Raw genomic sequence first — 20,701 nt, forward strand, 5'->3', positions numbered from 1 at the left:
GCTGTTTATGTTTTTGAACCCATTTTGCACAGAGAGGCATTGAAAAATGTATTGATAGCAATGTTGAATATTATTACACAGGAAAAAACAACTACATGTAAAATAATCACACCGTGACGCCTCTGCCTTTCTAAAGGGAGGGACAGTAACTGTGTGTGTGTATGTAAGCGTGTAAAACCTGCAGACAGTCAGATTAACAGTATTGTGTCTCTATCTGCCATTCTGCAATTCATCTCATGTAAACAATAACGTGGCGCACAGCGTGACGTGAAAAAAGGCACATACCTTTGACGTTGCATGATGAACTCTGTATTCCTCGTCCACATGTAAACGCAAAAAAAGTTTTAAAAAAATCTCAGTTTTGGGTGATTCGAAACGCCGTTTACGTGTGGACGAAACAGCTGCGTTTTCAAAAATACCCGTGTAGGTGTGGACGTAGCATAAAAGAGTTAGTAGTTTATTTTCTTACTACCTGTAATTTATTGCAAATTACTTGTCTTTTCTTAATTGTTTACTAAATGTTTGAGGTGTGAAATAAACCGCAATGAAGTTTGAAAACAAAATGTGAGTGTGTGTGGTTGGAGGATGTGTTTGTGTGCGCACGCGGGGGGGGGGGTGTGTTAGGTGGTGGGGGCGCGAACATTTTTGTTGTAAAACAAAGGGGGGCCTAGCAAAAAAAATTTGGGAACCACTGGCTTAAACGGTGCTCGAACCGGTGCTTAAAGAATGGAAAACACAAACTTTGTCCTAAAACCTCTCATGTTTAGCTGTTTTTTTGTAAAACGATAACAATGTTAGCCTTTTCTGCAGCTATAGGGCATATATGGTATTACTCTATCAAACAAGAAGACAGCCGCATGTAACTACGACGGTGTTTGCTAGTTCACCTTACATGCATTAATGTAATAACGTGGTTAGCCTACTCAACGTAAATTACACACGAACAACATTAAGCTACTCACGCAGAGAAGAACGGCTGCTGCTGCCATCATCATCCGTCATCATTTCTGCTACACTGGCAGGGCTAGGGGCCAGGACTCTCCTCTTCGGGTTCTTGGGGGATGTTGCTAACTCCGGGTCCGATAACAGGCACCACACCCGTAGTAGGTACGGTGCATTTCTCGGCTTTAAAAAAAATGCTATGCGTCGCCAGGTGTTTCATCAGATTCGAGGTGTTACCTCCTTTGCACAGTATCACCTTAAAGCACTTGTTGCAGGCTGCTGAGTTTGCATCTTTTTGCTGTGAAGTACAGCCAGACTTTGGACCGCTTCGCCTTGGGCATTTTTAATCTGTAGCTGTGCTCTAAAAGAACGTACGTACCTGGGCCCGCCTACTATCCTTGGAAAGGTAAAATGATTGGCTAGAATCCAAAGTGTATGACATCTCAGGAAAAAAAAAGCACCGAAATGTGCGCTGCTTTTTGGTCTGGTTACTACCATTTATGTCAGAACCGGTGCCATAATGGTACCGGATACCGGTACCCATCCCTATATATGTCTGGATGGATAGATGTTTAGATGGATGGTGGATGTTTGGTTGGATGGATGGATGGATGGATGGACGGATGGATGGATGGTTGGTTGGACGGACGGATGGATGGTTGGTTGGACGGACGGATGGATGGATGGTTGGATGGATGGATGGATGTTTGGTTGGATGGATGGATGGATGGATGTTTGGTTGGATGGATGTTTGGTTGGATGGATGTTTGGTTGGATGGATGGATGGATGGATGGATGGATGGATGTTTGCTTGGATGGATGGCTGGATGGATGTTTGGTTGGATGGATATTTGGCTGGCTGGATGGATGGATGGATATTTGGCTGGCTGGATGGATGGATGGATATTTGGCTGGATGGATGGATGGATGTTTGGTTGGATGGATGGCTGGATGGATGGATGTTTGGTTGGATGGATGGATGGATGTTTGGTTGGATGGATGGATGGATGGATGGATGGATGGATGGATGGATGGATGGATGTTTGGTTGGATGGATGGATGGATGGATGGATGGATGGATGGATGGACGGGTGGATGGATGGATGTTTGGTTGGATGGATGGATGTTTAGTTGGATGGATGGATGAATGGATGGATGGATGGTGGATGTTTGGTTGGATGGATGGACGGATAGATGGATGGATGGATAGTTGGATGGATGGATGGATGGTGTTTGGTTGGATGGATGGATGGATGTACGGATGGATGGATGGTTGGATGTTTGGTTGGATGGATGGATGGATGTTTGGTTAGATAGATGTTTGGTTGGATGGATGGACGGATGGATGGATGGATGTTTGGTTGGATGGATGGATGGATGGATGGATGGATGGATGGATGGATGGATGGATGGACGGGTGGATGGATGGATGTTTGGTTGGATGGATGGATGTTTAGTTGGATGGATGGATGAATGGATGGATGGATGGTGGATGTTTGGTTGGATGGATGGACGGATAGATGGATGGATGGATAGTTGGATGGATGGATGGATAGATGGATGGATGGATGGATGTTTGGTTGAATGGATGGATGGATGGATGTACGGATGGATGGATGGTTGGATGTTTGGTTGGATGGATGGATGGATGGACGGATGGATGTTTGGTTAGATGGATGTTTGGTTGGATGGATGGACGGATGGATGTTTGGTTGGATGGATGGATGGATGTTTGGTTGGATGGATGGATGGAAAATGGACGGATGGATGTTTGGTTGGATGGATATTTGGCTGGCTGGATGGATGGATGGATATTTGGCTGGATGGATGGATGGATGTTTGGTTGGATGGATGACTGGATGGATGGATGTTTGGTTGGATGGATGGATGGATGTTTGGTTGGCTGGATGGATGGATGGATGGATGTTTGGTTGGATGGACGGATGGATGGATGGATGTTTGGTTGGATGGATGGATGGATGGACGGGTGGATGGATGGATGTTTGGTTGGATGGATGGATGGATGTTTAGTTGGATGGATGGATGGTTGGATGGATGGATGGTGGATGTTTGGTTGGATGGATGGATGGATGGATGGATGGATGGATGGATGGATGGATAGTTGGATGGATGGATGTTTGGTTGGATGGATGGATGGATGGATATTTGGCTGGATGGATGGATGTTTGGTTGGATGGATGAATGGATGGTTGGATAGATGGATGGTGGATGTTTGGTTGGATGGATGGATGGACGGGTGGATGGATGGATGTTTGGTTGGATGGATGGATGTTTAGTTGGATGGATGGATGGATGGTTGGATGGATGGATGGTGGATGTTTGGTTGGATGGATGGATGGATGGATAGTTGGATGGATGGATGGATGGATGGATCTTTGGTTGGATGGATGGATGTATGGATGGATGGATGGTGGATGTTTGGTTGGATGGATGGATGGATGGACGGGTGGATGGATGGATAAATGGATGGATATATATACAATATTGGACAAAGTGAGTGGGGTTAAGTGGGTGGATGTGTTTAGTAACAGAATCTGTCAGTTGGAGGTGGAATGAGGTAGGAGGGAGTCAGGAGCACAGGTGTGCGTACCTGCAGAGACACTGGGAGCCATCACTGAGACTCCTCATGTGCAGAGGAATCAGGCAGGCGTTAGCGGCTGAGTCCAGGCTGCATTCCTCGGTTTTGTCGTCGTTGTCAGGAGTAAGCAGGCCGTCTGGCCTCAGGTGTGTCGGGTTTGAACGTGATGACTCTCAGGGAGGTAAGCACCTCCAGCAAAGCGGAGAGAAACAGCCGGCGGCCATTAGCACTAATGTGTCAGCAAACAGTGACGCGGTGGAATCAGCAAGTGCTGTAAAGAGCTCACAGTGAGAGCACTCATTAGGGTTTACTTTGGTCTCCAGTGAGACTTTAAAAACTAGTTCCACTCTCGGCTCCTATTAGCCCGTTAGCTGCGAGGAGCTAAGAGCTTGCCCCCTTGGGGGGCTGGGATAGTAGGTAGAGTGGTCGCCCCATGATCGGGAGGTCGGGGTTTCGAATCCACTGAATGGCTACCCTGAGGTACCCCTGAGCAAGGTACCGTCCCCACACACTGCTCCCCGGGCGCTGCACTGGTGGCTGCCCACTGCTTCACTGGCTGAATGGGTTAAATGCAGAGGAATTTCCCTAATTTCCCTACGGGGACTAACGCATACACATTATTATTATTATTAATGAGGGCACGGCTGATGAGCTGAAGCGAGAGGTTAATCAGCTGGAGGGCTGTTCACTCCCAGGAGCTTCTCTGCAAACTCTCAGGGCTCATCTGCACCAAAGGACTGACGCCTCCACTCACAGGAAACTTTGAACCCATGTCTCCAACTTGTCAACTGGAGTCCAGACTGGAGCTAACTGGATGATTATTCTGCCTGCTGCTGACCGGGAGTCCACAGGAAGCTGTTTATGCGGTTTTTATCTCAGTAAAACCTTTCAGTGTAATCGTCCTGTTGGCTGTGCTGACAGGGAGACATGCGTGGCGTTTTAACGCGCAGATTATCCAGAAGCTTCCAGACATCCTGTAACCTGCAGAAGACTGATTTTCCCACTGCAGAGCTCCTGGAGTCAAACTCCTCACCTGCAGCTCACCTGCAGCTCACACACCTCTGAGGCTGATTCGCTGCTGTCTGACGCTGTTCCTAATAAAGAGTCTGAGCTGTACTCAGAGCAGCTTGTCTCACTCGGTCTCATAGTGTTTGATTAAGGAGACAAAAGGCAGACACAAGGTAAAATTAGCCTCAGTGTGTTTGGCAGGAAATACCTACAGATCTGATAGGCGTCCGCGGCGGCCTTATAAGGCGGCAGGTTGTGACCTCTGTTAATGAATGTGCTGTCGGGAGGTTTGCTGGCTCTGTGGGAACCGGAGAGGGAAGCTGTCTGTGGCTGTTTGTTCGAGCTCTCGGCGGGTTTACACACTGATACACCTCCGCAGATAGAGAACGCTCGATTTATGACTCCATCGCTAAACTGTGGCTGAGCCGAGGGCACCACGTCTCAGGTCCTGTGCTCTCCCTCAGCTCACCCGACAGACTTTCACTCCCACAAACTCCCAGCCTCTCTGAATTATCCATCACACACGAGTCCCAGCCTCTCCTCCTGCTCCTGCTCTGTGTGCGAACGGCTTCACGGATGCTCGGAAGTCCTCGCTGTGTACTGGAGAAACTATGCTGTTATAGTTTGACAGCAGAAATGATGAAAAGACGATCAAAGACAGCGAGCGATGCGGGAAGGTTAGAGCGCTTTGTGGATGACTAAAACCCTGAAAAATCAGGGCCTGGAGGCAGGTCGCCTTACTGCCCGCACATTTGCACCTCAGCCCGGCCGAGGCCGTGATCTCAGCTCACGGATCTCAGCTGGAGAACGGGCCGAAGCTCCGAGTGCAGGAGTTCTTCTGCAGGTGTATCTGCAGGGGACGGCTGGGACACGACACCCAGGTTAGAGCTTCACGAAGAAAAAACAGCCAGATGTGGGTCTACGGCGACAAGCTGTAGCGGTCTTTCAAAATAAAAGTCCTGTGCTTCATGCAGGACTTCAGAGGCTAAAGAGAACCTGGTCAAAGCCGTAAAATCATCCACATATGCAGCTTACTGAAACACAACTTTCAGCACCAGCATCCAAACTGCCAGCTGCTGTAAGTTTATCTACACTGCACGACGACTCTTTACTGCAGTGCAGAGTCAGAATCCTTCTGTTTAGACTCTGACGGCTCCGGCATTAAACCTGAAGGTCTGATTATCTCTGACTGTCCTCACACACCGCAGGAAATGACTTAACAACAGGTGTGTGTCTGCAGCTCCTCTGACAAACCTGCCACAGCATCGCGGTCGATTCAACTCGAGTTTCTGTCTCTGCTGCAGAGGAGGGGGAGGAGGGGGAGCAGGAGGAGCAGGAGGAGGGGGAGGTGGGGAGGAGGAGAGGGAGGAGGAGGGGGAGGGCGAGGAGGAGGAGGAGGAGGAGAAGGAGAGGGAGCAGGAGGAGGAGGAAGGGGAGCAGGAGGAGGAGGGGGAGCAGGAGGAGGGGGAGGTGGGGGAGGAGAAGGACCGCACACACACACATCGTTTCTGTGTGTGTGTGTGTCTGTGTGTCTGTGTGTGTGTGTGTCTGTGTGTGTGTGTGTGTTTCTCTGAGCATGTATTCATATCTTTGTGGGGACCCGTCCCCGCTCACACTGTGGTTTTCGTGACAGGGTTAAGGTGGTTTGGGGTAAATGGTCCCTACAAGTTATGAATACCCGACGTGTGTGTGTGTGCGTGTGTGTGTGCGTGTGTGTGTGCGTGTGTGTGTGCGTGTGTGTGTGCGTGTGTGTGTTCATGTGTGTGTGTAGCAGCAGGGTGATGCTGTGCACAGATAAAGGTTTCTGATTGGACAGAGCGGTGTGATCTACCTGGTGTCTGCTGGTTTTTCTGGACTAACACGAGACGTTGAGCGCTCTGGACAAAGCTGATTTCTAGATAGTTTTTGCTGCGAGGAAAATGGCATGGTGTGGACGTCACATGACGTCAGTCACGAGAATCAAAGACAAAGCACGCCACCGCAGCTCGCCACGTGCCGAAAATGCCACGTCCACGTGAGCAGCTCTCTGATTTGCTTTCCTGGACGCTCGAGCGTCGCCGTGTTTGTTCACATTCAGTTTTAGTTAAAACTCTGATTTGACTCAGATGACCTTAACGTACAGGTGTCATAAAGGGGGCGTCACCTACAGAGACCAGTTTGTGTATCTGGCAGGAAGCACGTTTATTTGGCGGCCGGTCGCGGACTCACCTCGCCCGTTATCCTGGATTTTGGAGAGGATCTGGGAGTAGGTCACGGACTTGTCCTCAATGAACACGCTTTCCTCGACGCTGATGTTGATGTTGCTCAGCTCCATGTACAGACCCTCGATGGCGAAGTAGCATGGCCGGTCGTCCTTCTTGTTGTCGCTGAAGACAACCATCACCTGTTCCCGCCACCCAAAATGCTCGCAGATCCGCACCGCGAACCGCCCAAGCTTCTTGTGCGTGGGCCCCGTGTTGGTGATAGACAGGTACGTTCCGCTGGAAAACGCCACGGCCGGGGCGCCCGCCGTCACCATGGGAACGCTCCAGTGGGTGGTGAAGAGGCCGACGGGGGAGGAGCTGTAGGAGCAGCCGGGCCCGATGAACGCCCACGGGTTGTAGGCGAGTTTCAGGTCCACCGCCATGAGCGGGGCGACAGACTCGGAGCACATCCCATCCTTGTCCTGGCTGTTCTTGAAGAAGTACACGAGGTGATGGTTGGGGAGGAGGGTGGAGTCGGCGTTGATGTTTCTGATGGCCCGGTCCACGGCTGGGCCGATGCGAGGCCACGCCCATGGGTATCTGGTGTTGTTCTCTGGTAAAATGACAGCCAGTGTGATGTTCTGGAGGCGATCGTGGTCATGCCGGGTTTGACCCGGGCCGTGAGTTCGGGCCTCCGCTCGCAGGCTGAGCAGAACCGGCAGAGCCAGCAGGAGGGCGGCGCCTTCCTTCCAGCGGGCCATCCTCCGCCCACAGGTGGTCCACGTCCACCGCAGCTGGCTAACTGAGCGCCGCGAGCTGCAGAGACACAACAGAAGCGTTAGACAGACCTGAGGTGTGAAACTCGCTGTAAGCAAAGCTTAATCACATGCTGAGCACAGCGCGAGCGGCCGTCACACCTCGCCTCACTCCAACAATCTGCTCCGTCAGTCCTTAAAGGCCTCGCCGAGGCGGGGGAGACAAACTCCCTGAAGCTTTCCTGGAAGACCCTCCGCCCTCTAAACAAACAAGACGAAGCCACCGTGATGTCAGACAAATACGCGCCATCAGTCGGCCTCATGAGCGCCAGACCTGCCTGTGCTACAGTGAGACCGCCATTGAAGCTCCATACCATAATTTATTTATACAGCACTTTAAAAACAACACATGGCTGACCAGAAATATTAAAAATACAATAAGAATAATAAATACAATAAATAAATAACAATAACAGTGTCAGTTACCCACTGAGTCAAAGGCCAGTGAATAAAAATGAGTTTTGAAGCAGCACTGATGTGAAGCGGAAGCTTCGGGGCCACAGCAGAGGACGCTCGCTCGCCTCTAAGTTTCAGCTGCTCAGCTGAGACAGACCGTCCTCTGAAACACGCCAGGAAAAACACGCTCCTCATCACGCCTCGTTCACACACACACTAACTCAGGGTCAGTATCTTGCACATCGATGTCGGGCACGCAGACTGGGGCAGCCAGGTTTCGAACCACCAACCTTCTGATCAGTGGATGCTGAACCTCCTGAGCCACCGCCGCCCCTAAAACAACCTGAACGTGGAGCAGCTCAGAGCCTCAGACACACTGTGGATGTGGGTGATGGTGGGTGGATGAGGGTGAAGGGGTCATGCTCGTCTCCCGGTGCAGCTTTCAGCACAGAGACAGGCTCAGAGCTGCCACTCTGCCACGCCAGTTGCTCATCCTGCAGCTGTGACCGTGTGCACACGGGATCACCTGCGGGCACGTTGGCACTAACGGGCTTCCATACACGCCGTGCCTAAAAGCGTCTGCGCCCGCGGACCGCAGCTGTCCGTCCTCGGGCTGCCTGAACTTTGCCCCCCGGAGGAAAAGTATGTCTCCAAACTTTAACGCTGTAAAAACACGTTCAGAGATAAAAACACGGAACTTCAGCACACTTACATTCAGCGCGTTCACGTGCGCAGCCGCGACCCTCGGTGCGCGCAGATCAGCTTTAAATCCTCCAAGTCCGCTCAGGTCACAGGCACGAGCCCTCCGGAGTGTCAGCCCGAGCCCACTCAGCTCCCACTGCCACACAGCAGCGGAGCAGCCGGACCGATCACAGCCTGCAGGGCGGAGAGCCGGGGAGGAGCCGGGGGGAGGAACCAGACCAGGGCTGCACAGCAGAGGCAAACAGCGGCGCTGTCACTGCGCCCTCTGGTGGCTGGAAATTAGCTCCACACCTGCAGTTCCTCTGGTGTCCAGCAGAGGCAGCATAGCGTCAGTCTCCACAGACGCCCATGTTATCAGAATCAGAACACTTTATGAGGAAATGATGTGTTTACAGTCGCTCCAAGACAATGACAGCAACAGGCTGAACCAGTGAAATAATATAAAGTTACAAACATAAGAAATCGCTCTAACGGCTCAATTATAAACATCCAGAATATTACAGAGGTGAAATATATATGATTGACATTTAACTCTGACCTGTGAAACTTTATTTCACTGTGTGCTGTGCATTAGATGGAGCTGTACAGAGATGTGTGTCATTCAGTGGTGCATTATGGGTAATCTCGTTCTCTAAATGAGCGTGCTCCTGTGACTGGCCAGCACGTCATGGCAGGGCTGGACTGGGACAAGAAATCGGCCCGGGCATTTTGACTAGAGATTGGCCCACTATCAGTAACATCATAGCACCCACCCAGCTGTATAGAAACTCCGTCATGCTAGTACGAGTTATTGTAACTGACTGTAAAAAGTCAGCACAACAAAAGTTTAGATATAAACCACCTAAACTTGGTTTATATCTGACCCAGATAGACTGCAGCTCAGAACTTCTTACCTGAAGTTCAGTTCACCTGACGCTCGGACCGGCGGCCGCCTCGGATCTCTCCTCCTCCTGCCTCCCCTTTCCGGCCCACCGGGCAAATGCCCGATGGCCAGTCCGGCTATGCGTCATGGAGTGGGTGGGAGGTATTATCCAGCATCGTCCTTATCTTGGACAACATCCACCTCTCAGACACCACCCTAATAGGGTCCAGCTCCATCCCTACAGGCTTCTGATCAGTTTATTGAGTCTGTTGGCATCTGTGACCCTCAACCTGCTGTCCCAGCATGCAACAGCACAGAGGATAGCACTGACCACAACAGACTCAAAGAAAATCCTGAGCATTGTCCGACAGATGTTGAAGGACCTCAGAGACGACTCTGGCCCTTCCTGTAAAGCGCAGTGGTGTTTCTAACCCAGTCCAGTTTATAGTCTGTATGTACTCTGAGGTATTTATAGTCCTCCACAACGTCCACATGGACAGAACAGCTGGCTGTAGAACTGGACCTCTGGGTTAGGGTTAGTGTGTTCAGCTGTTTTTATTCATGGTGACGTCATCTGGTGCTTCTCCTTTGAGATCAGAGCGTCTCTGAGAAAGATTTATTCCTTTACAGATCTTATCTTCTGTTTAACCACAGATCACGCTGCTCGCTGCATGAGCTCATTACTTCCTTAAAATCACCACATTAACATTGAAAGTGGAAAAACAGTAGGGCTGGGTATCGTCACTGATTTCTAGAATCGATTCGTTTCCGATTCACAAGGTCCCGAATCGATTCGATCCACGATTCGATTCAATTCGATTTGAATCTGGGAAATTTTGACAGTCAGAAATATTATAATTCAGATCAGTACATTTACATATTTTTGTATCTATAATAAGGAAGCTGACACACGCAAGACTTTATCAAAGGTGTAAGTGTCACAGCAGACGCCTTTGTGTCAAAGTAGCTGAAGATTAAACAGAAAAACATGAAGGTGGTTTTCCTGGCCTGGGATTTTATAAAAATATTCTGCAGTACATCAAAAACGAAAGAAAACCATTAATCAACATATGAACGTTACCTCTGACGTTTTATTAGAGACACGGCTAAGCGTTTTGCATTTTACATCATTTTAAAAAGTTTAAATTTGTTCAGTATTGAACGGCAGAAATTAGGTTTTCTTTTAGGAAGTATGTAAAAGGAAAAAAAACAGCGGCCGACAGCGCTGTAAACAACAGTAGACTTGTGCGTAACAAGCAAGCGAATAATGCAGAAAACAGATTTTTAGACGGGAAACTGTTCAGAGAGAGAGAGAGAGAGAGAGAGCTGTGCATGAAGTGTGATTTTATCATGGTGGAAGCAAAGCAGCAAAAGTCAGAGTTGTTGTTGTTTATGTGAAGCGTAGTTTGGATCTTCTTTTGCTGCTGGTTCGGTCAATATTGTTTGGACAGAGATCAAACTAACAGCTTTAGAATCAGCGCAAAACAGGCGTGAACACAAAGCGCGGACCCGCCGACAGATCAGCATCAGCGAGCTGTCGGCTTTCAGCCCCGACCGTGTCCGTGCCGTCAGGTGAGAAAGGCGACATCTCACTGATTCTGATCCGCGGGTCGCGCTGTGTGTTTACGTCCTTGTGCAGAATCCGTGTTCCTGCTCTCATTTACTGTCTTAGCTGTTTGGTGGTTGTTGAAATTTTGTGAGGTTTCACCTGAGATTCTGGCGTTTCGGGCAAAATAAATTTATATTAAAAAAATCGATTCAGGATTTTAATGAATCGATTTCACGTTATCCAAGCTAGAATCGATTTTAATCGATAAATCGATTATAAAAACCCACCCCTAAAAAACAGCTTCATAATCCTGCTGCTGATGGCTCACAACCAACATGTTTGGTGTAATGTCAGCGTGCACGTGCGCTAATAAAGGTTTTGCCTTAAGTTAAAATAAAATATTCAAGGACACCGTCCCTTAAAGTCCACATTCATCTAAATGGACAACATCTGGAAGCCTGCTGAGGGGCAGCACCCAGGCAACGATCAGCTGGTCATGAGGGCAGATAAAGTGAGAGTTCAGAGTAGACTTAATGGCCGTTTCTCAATTCTCAAGTACGCGAGTACGTACTCGCGTTCTCGGCGAGTACGTACTGGCCGAGAACGCGAGCACGGACTCGCGATTTGTACAATTGGAACACCAGCGTACGTGATGATGTCACAGGTCCGGAGTTTCTACTGCCGTCCCCTCTTAATTTAACTGTGAGTAACATGTTATGAAGCTTAACTTTAATCACAGCCAAACCGGTTTACTCAGGAACAAATAAAACACTGAAATAAACCAAACATTAACATTTAGAAGTGATCTAAGTGACTTATATATCATTGTTAACCTCAGTAGTGAAACCTCTATTAATAAAAATAGTGTACATGTACATACGTGTACATACCTTAATAAAAACAAGCAGGTGAGATGTTGGAACGCTTTTATTTTTATTTTAGTGGACACTCAATACTATAGACAGCTGCTTGGGTTTCTTTAACCTGAGTAGCGAAAAGACCGCAGGTCGGGGACCTGAGTGAAGTTGGCCCCCCCACCTTCAGGTCGGGCGGGGGGGGGGGGGGGGGGGGGGGGGTTGAAAACGATGTGCCGGGAGTCCGCTGTTCTGGACGAAATGCATTCTGGGATATTTAGCTGTACCAAGTCCACACCGATGCATGCTCGATAAAACGGGCGGAGCGAGAACACATCCGGGACTTTTTCGCGTTCTCGGCGTGATGCGTACTTCGAATTGGAACAGTACTTGGTCTCCGACTGATGACGTATCACGAGTACACGAGAACGCAAGTACGCACAAGTACGCATATTGAGAAACGCCCAATATGAAGGTCCAGAACAGGAAACACATGGCAGGAAGTGAGGAAAAGCAGGACACATCAGCTGTAAGAGACGGTGAGTGACGTCAGTGATAAAGAGAACCCGTCGTGAAGACGCATGCAGACGTTCATAACGCTGATATTAGAGAGAAGATGATTGGACGATCCTCGGGATAAAGAGCTAAGAACAGAAGAACGTCAGCGAGGAGCAGGTGGTGTGCTGCTGTGGACGCTGTGGATGCCATGTAGCTCCATCGGTGAAGCACCGTCATCAGCTAAAACAGACACCTGTGATGTCAAAATAAAAGTGTGTGTGAACGCTCTGAGAGACCTCTGATCTCCTCACTGTCAAGGCTGAGTCACCAGTGTTTTTCCACGATATCTCTGTTTCCTCCCCTGGGTGGAGCAATCATCAGTGCACCTGCCACACTCACCTGTGGAAACTCCTGGTTAATCTGCAGGTAGTATTTGGGGTGGCTGTAGCTCAGGAGGTAGAGCAGGTCACCTACTGATCAGAAGGTTGGTGGTTTGATCCCTGCATGCCAAGTATCCTAAGCCCAAGTTGCTCTCCGATGCATCGGAGTATGAATGTAGTTAGAAAGCACCAAGTATAGAGACAGTGCTTGTGAGATTGGGTGGATGGTGCACGTTGTATAGAGCGCTTTGAGCACTCCAGGAGGATAGAAAAGCGCTATATAAGAATCAGTCCATTTAGTATTTAACACCAGTGTCCACATCTGCTCTTCGCCAGTTTGTCAGCTAACTTGTGTTAGTAACAGGCCATCTTTACTCGCCGTACTAAGTAACTATGGATAACTTACCATACTCTCCTTGTGGTCTCTGGATTCACCACTGCCTGCAGCTTGCTCACTTCTTGGACGCTGATCACCACCTTTCCCCACCTGCCTGGAACTCCAGATCAATCAGATCTGGTTGTTCACACCCTTGCTGGATGCTCACCCGGCTATCCACGCTTCTCTTCATGCCATTACCACTCCACCTGCCATAACTCAGTCTGTCTCCTCATCTGCACCCCGGACTTCCTGAGCCTCGGCTGATAAACCCTTCCCTCCGTTCACAGAGCCCCGCACGTCTGACACATGTTGTAGCAGTACCTCTCTGGGTTTTCATTTCTTTGTGTCACCAAATAAAGTTTGTGAGAAACCTTAGCATTGCTTCCCGTACTCATATCCACATCTGGGTCCACGTCCACGTATTGGTCTCCGAGCCCCGTAACACTCACAGGTCAATTCAATTCAATTTTATGTATACAGCGCCAAGTCACAACAACAGTCGCCTCAAGGTGCTTTATATTGTAAGGTCGACCCTACAATAATAGATACAGAGAAAAACCCAACAATCATATGACCCCCTATGAGCAAGCACTTTGGCGACAGTGGGAAGGAAAAACTCCCTTTTAACAGGAAGAAACCTCCGACAGAACCAGGCTCAGGGAGGGGCGGGGCCATCTGCTGTGATTGGTTGGGATGAGAGAAGGAAAACAGGATAAAGACATGCTGTGGAAGAGAGACAGAGATTAATAACAGATATGATTCAATGCAGAGAGGTCTATTAACACATAGTTAGTGAAGAAGAAACACCCAGTGCATCATGGGAATCCCCCGGCAGCCTACCCCCCCCCCATTGGAGCTGCCATTTCAGCAGGAAGTAGAAGTGCCCCCCCCCTCCCCCCCTTCAGGATTGTGTCATCAATTATTCAGCAGGAAACGCTGTAAATATTCAAAAAGATGTCACATCCAGCCTGACTGCAGGGCCTTCATTACCCACGAGCCCCGTGGCGTTGGCTGGGACTGTATGTTGTTGAACACTCAAGCGCCTTCTTCATTATTTACTCGTCATTAGCATCACGTTTAAACCCGGGTCTGCTGATGCTTCTGTTCTAAGAGACATCAGAATAATGTTTAGTGAACGTTTGCCTATTTAATCAATCTGAATTTATTTCTGACAGAAAGATTCTTTCAGTGCTCATAATTTCTGTAATTTACGATTCAAACCCTCCTTTCTTTGTCTGCCACATTAACCTCGTGACGGAGGTCTTTTGAGGCGCTCCTGCACTACAATGGCCACCTGCTCACACACCTCTGAATCACTTGCTCATGTGTGATGGTTCACTGACAGCTTTACAATGAGAGGCCTAAAATAAGATCATTAGAGCTCTCAGAAAGGCCCATTGGTACAAGGAACAGACTCCACAGGTACCTCTTGATAAGAGACCTTCTGGTTTATTAAAGGCAGCTTTTACCAGCACGCTCAATTTTCCTGCTCTGGTTCGACCGGCAGCTGCTGAAGGCGAGCATCAGCGAGTGCAGTGTAAAACTTTGAGGAAATATTCTGTGGACTGATGAGACAAAGCTGAACTCTGGAAAGTTTGAGTCCAGTTACATCAGCATGACACTAACAGAGGATTTCATAAAGAGAACATTCAGCAGCAGGCAGATATGGTGATGGTCTGGGCTGCTCTGCTGCTTCAGGACGACTCGCTGTAACTGAGGGAACCATGAATTCTGCTCTCTCAGGAGGATGTATTTACAGGCTATCTTTGTTTGACATGAAGAAGAAATCATGGAGGGGCAGTTTAGCATGTGCACCAAAACACGACACGGGATATTTGAAGGGTAAAAGCCGGCGGTAGGATCTCATTATTTTCTTATTACCGAGCAAGGATCTCCATGCTGTCACTGGAAGAATCCCAAAGCTGGGCAGTGCTGCTGCTCTACGTGAAGAATGAACCCTTCTGGAGCACTTTGACCCCTGTGACACCAAGAAGAGCTGGAACCACGCGTAAGAAACGAGGCCTCATTTATTGGAAAGAAAGCTGCTCGCCAATCTCCACCCACAGAGCATGCTCATATTGGAGAAATTCAAAGTGCAGCAAAATGAGAGATGAGCTTCATTCTGGATTTATTATTATTGAATCTATTAAACACACACAGAGTATAAAAACAGTCAAACTGTCTTTAATAAAACCCAAAGCTTCACGTCCGCACAGCTGAACTCCACACATCACCAACCAGTAAAGAGGAGGACACAGGAAGTCAGCGAAAGCATCAAAAGAGGAAAGCATGAAGATCCGTGATGGAATAATAAACATATAATGGAGAAAAACCAAAGGAAAAGTCAGGAAATATTTAGGGAACAGCCAGGGGACACGTGATCTCTACAGGAGGTTTATGTTGCACATGAGAGTCCAGGTTCTGGAGGACAGGAGAAATATCAGCAGCTGGAACATCTGGGACTCAAACGGGGCAACAACACAGAGCTTCATTTGTCTCTACAAGAGGTAAGTCTGTTTGTTTCTGTCCTCATTTGGCCGCAGTCTGCAGCTCCATTGCTTCGCGTGTCAGAGGTTAAAGGTCAGCAGGTGTTCTTCAGTCCGACCAGTCGTGTGCTCACCTCCCACAGTTTTCTTGCCGCCACATCATCCTGTCCCTCTGGAGCAGTTTCTTTCTCTGCACAGTCGCTGCAAACACAGATATGAACATTGAACAAGTGACTCAGTTTAATGTGTTTAAAATGGAAATAAACCCAGAAAGGCTCTGCATGTGTTTATAATCAAACAATCTCCAATGTTTACATATGTTTTTGTTCATCGATCAACCTGAAGTTCAAACCTGCAGCTCTTCTAACGTCCAGGTTTAAAGTTTGCATCGTTGCCTCTTTGACCGACAAGTGGATGGAGACACAGGCAGCTGTAGCTGCTCGCTGCATGCAAGGGTGAACTGGACCTCTGGACTGTGTTTGTGCTGTTTTTAATGGCATCATCTGACCAATAATATGGCTGCTGTGAGGTTACTGTCCAAGAAGGCGGAGCTCTGGTTTAGGTGAGTGAAATTTGGGGGTTTTAATTGGATGTTAGTGATTAGCAGGTGTCTGTGTCAGTGTGATAGCCTCTCACAGCCTGTGGATGCACGCTGACAGTCAAGCTAGCTAGCATTAGCTGAAACAATGTACTCCACCCTGTCGATGGCAGTCAAAAACGCAGAGGGCTTCAATAACATCATTTTAAAAAGTTACTCCATTTATTTAAACGTGTTTACTACTTAAAGCTGAGAGAGGAGAAAACAGAGAAATGACATGAAGTGAAAACTCTGATCTCCCAAACAGCAGCAGCTCAGACACGGCCACGTTATCAGAGCTGTCTACTCTTGTTTGACCTGAATTCTGCTCCTCAGACTTTAACCGCAACACTTTGAGATGCTCAGGGAACAGAAAGAGGCACAGGTGTTTCTTCAGCCCCTCCCCTGCCTCCTACCTGAAGTAGCATCCAGACAGTTCCTCCAGGCCCGGCGTCACAGCGCAGTACAGGCTGGTCTGGCAGCCCTCCCACGGAGTCTTCATGAGGAGCAGGGATGGGAGCTTCAGCAGCAGCCCGAGCAGGGGGAACCAACCCTCCACATGGCGACCCAGCTCGGTCCGGATCACGCCTGGGTGAAGAGAGAACGACGACACACCAGAGCCTGCAGGAAAGGTGAGGACAGAGTCAGGAGGCGGGTTTACAGGTACTTTAGGGAGCTCAGCAGTCAATCACATCACAGCTCTGAGGGGCGAGGTAACCCTTCCTGCCATCAAACCATTTTACAGCGGGGACCTCTGAGGCTTTTGAATATTTACGGGGACCTCTGAGCGTTTGTGGCGTTCAGTGTTTGTGGGGACCTGAGAGACGTCGGGCCAGCTCTCTGGAGAAGAGGATGTTAGCCAGTTTGCTCTGTCTGTAGCTCTCCAGAGCGCTGTATGGCCTCTGGCTGAAGAACAGATCGTCAAAGTCAATATGACCTATAAAAAAACATATGAGGTGTTATAGAAACAACACAAACATCATCAGCACTGAGATCTTTTAAGGGGTAGGGGGTACCTCCATGGTGGGCAACGGAGGACACGTTGACCACACGGCTGGGGGAGGAGCTCTTCAGCTTCGGCAGCAGCAGATTGGTGAGTAGGAAGTGACCCAGATGGTTGACCGCCAGCTGTGTCTCAAAGTTGTCCTCTGTCAGCTGTTTTGGACACATCATCACTCCTGCAGACAGACGGATGCTCAGAACGATGAAAAGACAAACAGGCGTTCACCTGTTCACAGGTGTGCTCACCTGCGTTGTTGATGAGGATGTCCAGCCTTTCTTCGCTGTCCAGGAAGTCTTTAGCAAACTGTCTAACGGAGTAAGTGGAAGCGAGGTCCAGGTGTCTGATCACCACGTTACCATTTCCTGTCGACCGGCGGATTTCCTCAGCCGCCCGTTCTGCCCGGGTCAGGTCCCTGCACGCCATCACCACCCGGGCTCCTGATGTCAACCAGACAAACACGTGAAGAAGAGCTCACTTGTTGTGACACACAGTCAGTCCGTGAGCCTTATTAACGATGTGCACCGGCCTCAGACATGATCAGAGGTCACGGTAACGGCCAGAGACCTTCTTCACTCACTTATCTAAGCGCGTCTCTGTCCCGTCTCCTCCCCCAACCCCAACCGGTCGCAGCAGATGGCCCCGCCCCTCTCTGAGCCGGGTTCTCCTGGATGTTTCTTCCAGTTAAAAGGGAGTTTTTCCTTCCCACCTTCACCAAAGCACTTGCTCATAGGAGTCATGTGATCTGATTGTTGGTGTCTGCTTTTGTAGGATCTTTTCAATATGAAGCGCCGTGAGGCAACTTTGGTTGTGATTTGATGCCATAAAAATAAAGTTGAATTGAATTTAAGAGAATTGAAAGTGTGAGCAGATTATCGCTTTTCCTCTGAGTGTCTGAGAGGGCAGATGTCCCGGGCAGAGATGGGCAGTAAGGCGTTACTGTAATCTGATTACTTTTTTCAAGTAATGAGTAAAGTAATCAATTAATATTGCAAAAAAGTAATTAGATTACTGTTCCTTTCCCGTACGCACGCTGTGTTACTGCGTTACTAAACCGTTATGATTTTGTTTGTTTGTGTCTCATGACAGTGACGTAAGCGAGTGCGACGCCCGTGGCAACAGACGTGTGCAGATCAACGATGGATAACATGGAGTGATGGAGAGAGCACGACCATGCAGCGTTTAAAGTGTGGAAGTAATCACATTACTTTAAGTTTTAGTTTGTAAAAAGTGACACAAACATCAGCGTCTGCTGTGCACTCTGCGTGGGAAGAAAACTTCTGAGCGAGCAGCGAGCACGCAGAGAAACCCCCGGATCCGCCCACTGACATGACCGCTGGGGGCAAACCTCCACCCGCCCCACTCCTGCTAAACAGCTGACAACAGATTTAAGAGCGACAGGACTCAGAGCTGCTGAATCTTTGATTTTACTTATTTTCTGCTGTGTTTTATTGCAGACTGAGTGTAAACACATGATTTTATTTTATATACAGAAAATAGGTTTAAATGTTAAACACATTTCTTCAAGTCACAGACTGTTGAAATAATTTCATTTTTGCTTGATGCATAAAGTTAAAAGGTTAAAACTCATAAAACAAAAAATAGACTTTTACATTTGATTCAAATTTATATGAAGAAAAAATTGAATTGTACTGAAAGGTCTGTTCAGTTTATTACATATTCAGGTTGTGTATCATGTTTTTGAAAAGCAACTAAGTAATAAAGTAACTAAGTAATCAGTAATTAGTAACTAATTACTTTTTTAAAGTAAGTGGTGAGGTGAAACATGTACAGACTTCACTAGAACAGAAAGAAGATCTTAGTTTGTGTTCCTGGGAAACATGCAGGCAGCACGCGCACGCGCTCAGACGTGGATCGCTGCTGAGCCAGGATTAGCAGCCCTCACGCATTTCTCGTCTTCTTTTATGACCTTCTAGAAATGTTTTGAACCGTTACAGATTTGTTCTCTAATGACTTTCAATCACATTTGAGTAAAGAAATGAAGAAAGATTTCCACAGCTGAGCACCGTGTTCACTAAAGACCAGTCAATCAAATCAGTGTTTAAAATAATCAATGCACTAAACTGCTCAGCATTACCAAAGGACCTTAACGACCACAGAAGACACTGAAGTGGAAGATTACAGAATTATTTCCATGGTGAGAAAAACAACTTCACAGCATCTAAAAGGCCTGAAACGCTCTGCAGGACGATCACTGCGATGCTTTCGTAGGATGGAGATACAACAAGGTGCAAACCTTGGGTATCCTCGGGCACAACGAGGGCCAATCAGACTTTAAAACAAGCACTTCCTGAAAACCGTCTTTGAACATGTGAAACTGAGATGAAGCTGTATCAGGAGGATGGAGAGAAAAGGGTGGAGGCAGTGTTATGGGGTGGGAATGTTTGGCTGGATCACAGGTGTTTACTGCTGAGGTGAGTGCTGACAGAAGCAACAAATCAGTGAGTCTCAGTTTACAATAACACGACCACAACATGGGACTGTACTGTTTCCCTGTGAGCAGCTTCTAAAGCTTCGTTCTTTCTTGTAGGAGACATTCGAGTGTTCGTGCAGTAAAACGGGATCAAACCGGGCTGACCTCGGCGTGCCAGATCTCTGCTCGTCTCTTTGCCGATGCCAGTGTTTGCTCCGGTGATCACAACTGTTTTCCCATCCAGATGAACCGAGCAGCGACAAATTCCACCTGCAATCCACTTCCTCAACACCGCCACGCCTGCAGACACACACACACACACACTCTCTGTGGGTATGGCAGCAGTGGGGTGAGGCCTGGATCTGGTGTTATTTCTGTGAGAAACTTCATGAACTCTTCGAGGACTGGAACGCTGCCATTAACCTGCCTATAACACTTTTACATCAAAACTGACTCTGCATGTAAGCTCACAGCAGCAGCGGCTCCAGCTGTGGAACACATCTGGACCCTGAATGCAGAACAACCAACAATGTATTTGTCTGCATGCAGGTCAATGGCTCTTAGTCTGTAATATTAACTGAGACATTATTTTGGGCTCTAATGTAACACTGTTTGAATTATTGAGAAGTTAAATCTTACAAATCAGCGTGACTCCCAGCAGAGCTCCACATCTCAGCATCAGGCGCCCCTGACTTTCCTCTCCCAGGGCCGGGTCTGAGCTGCCGCCGCCACCGGGCCACGGCAGCACCAGGAAGCCCCCAGAATGTGCAGCTTTCATCCCTGCAGGTCAGAACAGACTGAGAGGGAGCTAAACCAGACGGAGGAAGGAGAGATTAACAGATTAGAGGAGATTATCCAGCACAGAGCTGCTCTGGAATCAGTTCCACGTGCTGGGCAGGAAGGATCACAAGTGCCACCAGGAACCACCAATCTCTGCCACGGGCAGGAAAAAGAAACTGTTAGTGATGACAGTACAGGTCAGCAGCAACACCTCCAGCAGCAGGACACGGGGGCTCCCCGAGGATGTGCTCTTCACT

The 20,701-nt window shown here is 48.4% G+C and overlaps 2 protein-coding genes across 2 annotated transcripts in view; both read right to left on the minus strand.

Moving 5' to 3' along the window:
• The window catches only part of LOC134636037 (atrial natriuretic peptide receptor 1-like), a 63,749-nt gene extending 54,920 nt beyond the window's left edge, over positions 1 to 8,829 (minus strand). Inside the window, exons 1-2 of the mRNA XM_063485788.1 lie at positions 8,656 to 8,829; positions 6,758 to 7,548 (exon numbers count right to left, since the gene is read on the minus strand). Of these exons, the coding sequence (XP_063341858.1) occupies positions 6,758 to 7,493 (736 nt within the window). The 5' untranslated portion in view covers positions 7,494 to 7,548; positions 8,656 to 8,829. The remainder of the gene's footprint in view (positions 1 to 6,757; positions 7,549 to 8,655) is intronic.
• A 6,442-nt stretch (positions 8,830 to 15,271) lies between these two features.
• si:dkey-23o4.6 (retinol dehydrogenase 12) lies at positions 15,272 to 20,470 on the minus strand. The gene is made up of 7 exons (XM_063486839.1): positions 20,304 to 20,470; positions 19,830 to 19,964; positions 17,479 to 17,670; positions 17,247 to 17,408; positions 17,048 to 17,167; positions 16,647 to 16,851; positions 15,272 to 15,854 (listed from the first exon to the last, which is right to left on the minus strand). Exons 1-7 carry the CDS (start codon positions 20,440 to 20,442, stop codon positions 15,749 to 15,751), a joined length of 1,059 nt encoding a protein of 352 aa, XP_063342909.1. The 5' UTR covers positions 20,443 to 20,470; the 3' UTR covers positions 15,272 to 15,748.
• Between the last annotated feature and the right edge of the window lie 231 nt (positions 20,471 to 20,701).

Source organism: Pelmatolapia mariae, linkage group LG10_11 (assembly GCF_036321145.2).
Source record: "Pelmatolapia mariae isolate MD_Pm_ZW linkage group LG10_11, Pm_UMD_F_2, whole genome shotgun sequence".
In the NCBI taxonomy this organism is placed as follows: Eukaryota; Metazoa; Chordata; class Actinopteri; order Cichliformes; family Cichlidae; genus Pelmatolapia; species Pelmatolapia mariae.

Excerpts from the sequence above, each read along its gene's own strand:
- si:dkey-23o4.6 (XM_063486839.1), bottom strand. The coding sequence starts at position 20,442 with ATGAAAGCTGCACATTCTGGGGGCTTCCTGGTGCTGCCGTGGCCCGGT. Across the intron at positions 17,409-17,478 it reads CATCCTCATCAACAACGCAG|GAGTGATGATGTGTCCAAAA; the intron begins GTGAGCACACCT and ends GTCTGTCTGCAG. Across the intron at positions 15,855-16,646 it reads CTGTCTGGATGCTACTTCAG|CGACTGTGCAGAGAAAGAAA; the intron begins GTAGGAGGCAGG and ends CTGTGTTTGCAG.